At 48.6% G+C, this 7,783-nt stretch overlaps 1 protein-coding gene across 6 annotated transcripts; it reads right to left on the bottom strand.

The window, feature by feature from the left end:
- Positions 1 to 354: 354 nt before the first annotated feature.
- On the bottom strand, positions 355 to 7,132 carry ING4 (inhibitor of growth family member 4). Of its 6 annotated transcripts, none has more exons than XM_008683553.2 (8): positions 7,031 to 7,130; positions 4,252 to 4,323; positions 2,368 to 2,534; positions 2,084 to 2,189; positions 1,804 to 1,906; positions 1,416 to 1,563; positions 1,108 to 1,169; positions 355 to 998 (listed from the first exon to the last, which is right to left on the bottom strand). In XM_008683553.2, the coding sequence occupies exons 1-8, from the start codon at positions 7,065 to 7,067 to the stop codon at positions 959 to 961; spliced, it is 735 nt and encodes a 244-aa protein (XP_008681775.1). In that variant the 5' UTR covers positions 7,068 to 7,130; the 3' UTR covers positions 355 to 958. The 6 variants fall into 6 exon arrangements, with proteins under 6 accessions (XP_008681775.1, XP_008681774.1, XP_008681772.1 ...); XM_008683552.2 differs by having other exon boundaries at positions 1,804 to 1,909; XM_008683550.2 differs by having other exon boundaries at positions 2,075 to 2,189.
- Positions 7,133 to 7,783: the final 651 nt, after the last annotated feature.

Genomic DNA, 7,783 nt, shown 5'->3' on the forward strand with positions numbered 1-7,783 from the left:
CCCGTCGACATAGGCGAAAATGTTTTTCCATTTTGTGTTTAAAATAAGAAATCAAGCTAATAGTATTATAGTGCATGCATAAAACACAAATACACGTTTATTGGAAATAAGTGAAAGATGTTTTATGGAGAAAAGATGCACAATTTGAAGAGGTTGGGAAAGCCCCCGTCTGAGGCCCCCACCCCCACCGGCTCGTCCTTCCCAGGTTGAGAGCTGTGGACTCCGGGCGGGAGGTGCGGCTCCCGCTGCCCCGTCTTGTTCTACCCCTCCCGCCTCTAATCCAACCCAGAGGAGGCAAACGAAATGTTTAGCACAGGTAGTAAAATACGGTCTCTACAATAAACACAGCAGGCCGACATGGACAGCTTTTATTCACCTACTCAAACTCCTTTACACGTGAGTGATGTGCATTCCACCTCGCCCCCTCCCACTCACAAGGCCAGGATGAATTCTCTTGGCACAGAGGAAGGGGTGCCCCTTCAATTAAGGCCACGGCCCAGATGCTCCGGGGGAGCCCCTACCGTGGAAAAAGCAGGAAGAGAACAAAGAGAGTTTATCACACCAGAGCCCCCCCACAGGGGGAGGGACTCAGGAGGGCTGGGGAGTGCCCCCATGCTACTGCCCCAGTCCTTAAATACAAAGCAAGGGGAGTGAAGAGGACCATCCCTTGGAAATACAGCACCAACCTCAGCACGGAGGCAAAAGGACAGTGGGCAAGACCACTTTCCTCTGAGGGGGGCAGGCTGAATGAGAGCACAGACAGTCAGCAGCTGCGGCACCCCTCCCTACCAGGGTCTGGATGCAGCCTCAGCACCAGGAGTGGGGAGAGGGGGGGAGAAGGGATGACTACACTGCGCCGTCCACTCTCCTGAGCCCCGGGCCCCAGCACAGGCTTTCCTCTCCCCACTAGCCCAGGTCCAGGGATGTGGAAGAAACCGTGGGAATCCAAGGCCCCTATCTATTTCTTCTTGCGTTCCTGGGAGCAGCGTGGGCAGAACCTAGAGAGGAACGTGATAGAGAGGCGGAGGGAGAAAGTGAGTGAGAGGGAGTGCCCTCCTCCACGCAGCTGACGGGCAGCCCGGCGCCTGCCGCAACTCTCTCACTCACCACTTCCCCCGAGGCTTGGTCGTCAGCCCCACACAGGCAAAGTGGAACCACTCGATGGAACACTGAAAAGGAGGAAGATGGAAGAAGCAGAAGTCAGGGGCCCGGGTGGGGGAGAGGAAAGAAAAGAAGTTTCCTCAGAAGTGTTCCCGTATTCCGTCCCTTTGGAGAAATCTTGGAGGTCCCAAGGCCAACCAACTCCACCGTCCTGTTATTCTGGAGTCCCACTATTCAACCGTTTCTTCCCCTCTTGTACCCGCTCCCTCGTGGCCCCCAGAACCCCATCTGGAGGCAAAACGGTGGGTTCTCACATCAGGGTTGTCACAGCCAATCATCTCTCCATAGGAGACCTGGTGACAAAGGCAATAGGTGGGTTCGTTGGGATCCACAGGCATATCCAGCACATCAGAGGGGTGGACACTGCCAAAGGCCACTGAGGGCATCCCATACTCAGGACTTCTGCATGCCAAGAGGGAGAGAACGTGTCATCTGCAGAAAGGGAAGCTACAGAGGTGGCAGAAAGACATCCCGGTGGGCAAGTGATTTGTGGCGTGTCTTCTCTATCCAGCAAATACCACAGCGATAAGGAGAAGTTACTGGCACAGAAGACGGAGAGAGTGGCAAGGGGCAGCGTGGGGTGGGAGTGCGGGGCAGGAGACAAAAATGCGCCACGTGACAAAGTGCCCCTTGTACACTCACGTGCGCACAAGTTTCAACTTCTTTTGGGCTTTGGGGGCTTCTTCATCTGAGTTTTTCCCTTTGGAACGAGCACGGGCAGCTTTCTTCTCCTTCTGAGTCCGGCCTTCTAGGAAAGAGGGGGAAAGCCAGAAGGCAGGGAGACAGAAAGATGGGTTAAGTCTTCCTGCTTCCCCCTCCTTCCAAGCTGGTGCCCCTCCCTCGTAGCTGAAGTGTGGCTGCTTCTCCCTCTTGGTGTCCTCGCCCACCTCTCAGGCCCCGCCCCCCTCCTCACTCTTTTTGCCTTTGCTGGAAGAGCTGTCATAGTCACTGGACTCAATCTGCTTCTCCTTCAAATCAGCCTCGAAGCGGGCCAGGTCTGTGTCCAGTCGCCGGATGTGTTTGTCCACCTAGGTGCAAGGAAGGAAAGAGAGAGCTACAAGGCTGGTTCTGGCAAAAGAAAATAAGGCTAAGGCACATTCTATGCATCTCCCAGACCCAAAACAGACCCCGACACAGCTGAAGGAGGGGTCTAGGACCCCAAGGATTAGATGGGAGGTAGGTGGGGAGCCATGAACAGGGCCATACCATCTCATAGGTCTGCATGGCAAGCTGCACCTTGTCGTCACCAAATTCCTTGCACTTGCCATAGGCTTCCTGGATCTGTTTGAGAAGGGCCAATTTTTCCTCGGAGCTCAGGCTGCGGGCGCTACTCATATACTCAGTGGCCAACTTGTCAATTTCAGCCTTCAGGTCTACAACAGAGACAGAGGCCTGGTCACAAAGGCCCCTGAGCGGCTAGGTGAAACACACTTCTTCCTCTTGTTTCTTGGACCTTTTCCATGGACCATCATCATAACCTTCGAACTAAAATCCCCTGAAAGTTCATAGGTACTGTGCCATTCACTCAAGTAATGCAACATACTGACAGTATTTTGTTTTAAAGGTGTCTCCAGGTGCTGAAAACATTGCTATCATAGCTGGAACTGAAGTTAGTGAAAAATAAGGAGGGAGCCTTTGCATACCGCACTAATACAAAAGATACTTCTGTTGGTGTCTGAAGATGCTTCTTTGCAGGGCTTGCTGCTTCTTGAACCATGAATCTTGTCTCACAGGCTTCCTGATTTCTTGTCTCAAAAACATTCCACACCAGCTCTGAGTGCTGCGAAGCCGGCTGGGTCATCTGCTGGCGCCTTCCAGGTCTGTACATCTGTGACTCATCGTTTAAAACTAGGCCCTAGTTCATTTATGTAACAGTTCTTCTACCCTACTTTGCTCATCGTCTGCAACCTGCTCAGATTTCCCGTCACTTTTTCTCTGTTTGTTCATCTTACACACTGCTCCGAACATTTTAATATTGGAAGGCTGGCGATGTCCCCAGACACTGAGACTGTAGATGCCTACTGCCTACTACTTGGTAGGACTCATAAAAAGTGTCGATGAAGAGAGACAAAAGAGTCACTGTAACATGGTGCAGCGACAGACAACCGGAAGGACCTGTGTACACACTATGCTTGTGCCCCATTTCATGGGAGGCCTTGGGAGGAAGCTGAAAATGCATGTGGTTTGATAATCTCCCAACCGGTCTTTCTGTGCATGAACTCAAGAGTAGGGACTGTGATACAAGGGAAGCAAGCATTCGGCAGGCAGTTCTCGGGGCGGGGAGTAGGGGGTCTACATCCAGAATTTTACATGATGTTCACTTTTTCATGAGTAAACTTACCCAGAGTAACTGAAACCACAGCTTAGGTATTCTAACACCAGCTTGTCACATCCTTGAGCATGGCTACATAAGGATGGAAGGAAAGACCTACATATCCTTCGGCAGGTATGGGGCATGGCTCCAAAAGACGACATCTTTGCCCTTGAAGAGACCAATCTGACCACTGTAGTGTAGCCTCAGGCTCCAAGTGCATGCCTCAGTGCAGCCAGATTTGTTCAACATCCAAGGAAGGCCACAGATGGTATCTAGTGCTTCTGTAGGGTTGAAGAATACGGTGTAGAGATCCTGTTGTTAATTGCTGCTTTTCCTTCTTTTTCTCTTTTTCTCTCTCTTTCTTTTTAAGAACTTCTCTACCAACATGACTTGCGGTCTATGGCCACATCGAATTCCGTGATAGGAACATTAACGATCCAGCAGAGTAGAAATATCCTAGTCTTCCTACAGATATATGGAATACAGAAAACAGAAACGATTCTGGAGTTGACTTCTTTTTTAATTCTTCTTGCAGATATAAAGAACAGAGCATCTTTGAATTCTTGAGGCATTGTCGCAATACTCTATAATGGAAAAGCCGATCTAGAAACGCAGATCTTCACTGCTCTCCTTTTGAGAATTACAAGAGAGTAAAAAAGAGAGAGAAGCCACAGTTCTCCAGATCAGACCAGAGGATATGGTAACACCAGACAGAAAAAAAAAAGAAATGATCATACACACTCATGATACACACAAACTCCTTACTCTGTACGTACCCTCTGTTCTTTGGTCCAGGTCCCTCATGAGCTGAAAGTTTCTCTGCAGTTCGAAGGGGAGGTTTTCGATACCTAGGGAGAAGAAGAAAAACTGAGAATCACTGCACTTCATAGGCCTTATAGCTGCGTTGAAAGTACAGATCCAAAAGGGGATTCAATTTCCCCTCCTTGGAACAGCTGGTTTTATCTGGAACAGCACTCATCATTCCTTTATCAGTGGAGGCTGTGTCTGCACCTCTCCACAACTAACTTTGCCATCTCGTCCCAGCTTTCCCACCATTTGCCCCTTCAGTGACCTTACTCTATCAATCAGCCCCTCCTTTTCCTTGATTCCCTCCACGCTCCTTGCCCTCAATCCAAATACCCACCTGGTATCCTCCACTCATCACACACACACAGACTCTTCCACTCTACTCTCTGTATCATAGTCAGAATATTCTCTCTAAAAATACAAATCTCATCAAGTCACCCTCCTGGTCAAGCCACCCTTCTGGTAACTTCCTACCACACAATTCCTATTATTTTGTACTTTCTGGCCCATGCTCGCCTTACTTCAGCCTTGATTCAGGTCAGTCCCCCTTTATGCTCTGCCTGCTCTGATCAGACTGGCCTTCTCTGAGTGCCCCCAACTTGCCAGGGCTCGTCCTCTACCCAGCTTTCCACATGCTGCTTTCTCTGTCCGGAATGACTGTCACCTCCACCATACCTTTTGGCCTACTAAATTCCTGTTCATTCTTCAAAGTTCAGCTCAACTCTGACTTCTCCAGATTCCAAGTGCCCTGGATGATGCTGTCAAGTTAGTCTAGCTCTACCCTTTTGGGAACTTATCAACTGCAATTGAATCAATTGTGTAACCACAGTTATTTGGTATCTATCTCCCTAGCCCTCCAGAAGCACTGGACATGTCTGTCTTCTCGCTTATTTTATTGTGACCTGCATAGAGAGGGTCTTCAATAAATACTTGAATAAATGCACATATAACTTAAGTCTCTCCATAAAAGAAAAATCTCTTCCCATGACTCCATTTCAAACTTTTAAAATACCTCTACTTCTTTAACCTATAACATCAGGTCTGCCACCACCAGTTTATACTGAGATTACTTTAAGTCACCAATGACTTACCAAAACAAATGATCTGTTATTAGTCCTATCTTAAAAAATATGTCTGCAGCAGTTGGCACCATCTTCTTTCCTTCAGTAACTTTCTTCCTCTTAGGATTCCAAATCTCATCATATACTTTCTGATAATTCCAACAGTGATGTTTCCTTAGCCTGTCCCTTAAATGTTAATGTTTTCTTGAGATTATACTGAAATCCTCTCATTTTCCCACTTTACTTGTATTCCCTGAATGATCTCAGTCTCATTCACTCTCATACAATTACCATGCCTATGCGTAAGCTTAAACTGAATTAGGTATATTGCTGTTACTCCTGATTCCCTGTCTTGCTGATGGTGTCATATCCACCTCACTTCCCAAGCAGGAAATCAAGGCGTCACCTTAGATTCTTCCTTCTCTCTCAACTACCCAGTCATTCAATCAGTGCTGTCCTTTTAGCTCCTAAAGACTTCTGTCACTCTCTGAGACCTGGACTTATCGTACACCAGTTGTTTTCCTTTATTAAAACCTATTTTTAAAGTCTGTTGGTTCTTCGCTATCTAAAGTGCAAGCCTCTTAGCCTGACTTAAAAGACCTTGCACCATCTAGCCCCAGCCTTTCTCCAGCCTCCCTTCCCAATCTTCGACCTTTGAGTCCTATATATCAAGCACCCTGACTTCACTTTTCCTTGACGTGCCACAAACCCACCATAATACCTTTGCTGATGCCTTCCCCAACCAGAAATTTCCCTTCTTTCTCCACACTGCCAAATAAGCAGTCGGTCTTCAAAACTCCTCAAATATCACATCCTCTGGTAAAGCTTTACCCACATCCCCAGGGAATCAGCCCATCTTTCTCCAGTGCTGCCAACTGTCCTTTTAATGTATTTCTATTACTTCACTTGTCACAATTTTATCATTACTTATCAGCAGAATCTGTTTCCTCCTAGACTATGAGCACTTGAGGGCAGGGTCTGTGTCTTTTACGTTCCGGTATCTCCGCAGTACCTGCCATTATGTCTGACCCAGAGCAGGGCCTCGATAAATGAATGGATGAATGGATGACTCCCAACACTAAGACAAATGTAAGCGCAGAAGAGTGACAGGCTTTGTGAAGGGGTGGCTTACACAAATGGCATAAACGTAACACCAGATTTCCATTTGATAGGAATTTGAGCTTTACTCCAAGAAGAGAAGCGTTCCAGTTTACCATCTGACAGTGGTCACTCACAACCCCCGAAACCCGTGAGAAACCGCTTCTGAGAAAGAACTGAGCGGAGAAGCTGCGAGCAGGCTTTGTCGCCGCTCCGAATGGCAGTGAGTGATACACTAAAACGACCGATCCTGAACGACTGGGGGGCGGGGGGGGGGTAGGAATATCCTGAGGCTGGAGAACCTGGAGATGGGCTCGGCAAATACCTTCCCAGCTCTGCGCATTAGCCCATTCAAGAGACATCCCCTCAGCCCTACCGCGCAGCCCCTCCCCCGTCTACACCCAAAAGCCAGGCCTCGAACCTGCTGCCCCGCCCCCTCTTTCTTCACACCCTCCAATATTTTCTCTCACGGAACCCCTCCACGATTGTGACTTTCTGACCACCGGGACTTCGGGGCCGTACAGCTCCTCAGCCCTGATCCCCCCCGCCACTCTATGACCCCTGACCCCCTCCTCCAGCCTGCTCTTACTGTCCAGATAATGTTCCAAATACATCCCCGCAGCCATCTTGAAGCAAAACAAAGCAACTTCCGATCCGCCCCGGAAGTGACTGAAAAGCAACAGGCGCTGAAGCTATTATCCTTGGGTTGGAGCCTTTCCGCCCTTAAAAGGAGAGCTTCCGCCCTCAGTAAATTATTCGCGGGCACACATCCGCCCGACGTTGAGACTTTCCCTTTTGCGTAGGTAGCCGGAGCGGCCGGTCCCTAGGTGCCTTGAGGTGGCTTTAGCCCGCTTCCGCCCTCACTGAGACCCCGATAAGCGACCGAGGCAGGCATGACGTCACGGAGGGTCGCCATTTTGCATTCCCTATCAAACTTTTTTTTTTTTTTTCCCTCCAAAACCAGGATGTGCGGTAATGAGGGACAACCGCCGCCCCTTGTCTCTTTAGGATTGTATTCCATAAATATACCTTTTCAGCGACTGGGGACTCTTTGCTCCTTTTTGCAGGATATGAATCTAGTGACCACCGCAGGTCCTGGCTGAATCAAGACTCTTCAAGGTAGCTAGTTTCTTAACGAAGTTGGGGAGGCGTAGCTGGTGTTGCGAGAGTTAAACCCTCCGCATTTCTTTTCAATCGCACGAACATCAGCTACCCAGGATTATTTTTTAACATGGAAAAATTATTTATAAACTCTACTTATAAATACAAAGACTTACACAATAAAGCTGTAATTCTCCACACCTCTTGCCAGGGTTCCTGTCCTTTCACACTCGAATACATT

Source organism: Ursus maritimus, unplaced genomic scaffold (assembly GCF_017311325.1).
Source record: "Ursus maritimus isolate PB19 unplaced genomic scaffold, ASM1731132v1 scaffold_26, whole genome shotgun sequence".
Classification (NCBI taxonomy): domain Eukaryota; kingdom Metazoa; phylum Chordata; class Mammalia; order Carnivora; family Ursidae; genus Ursus; species Ursus maritimus.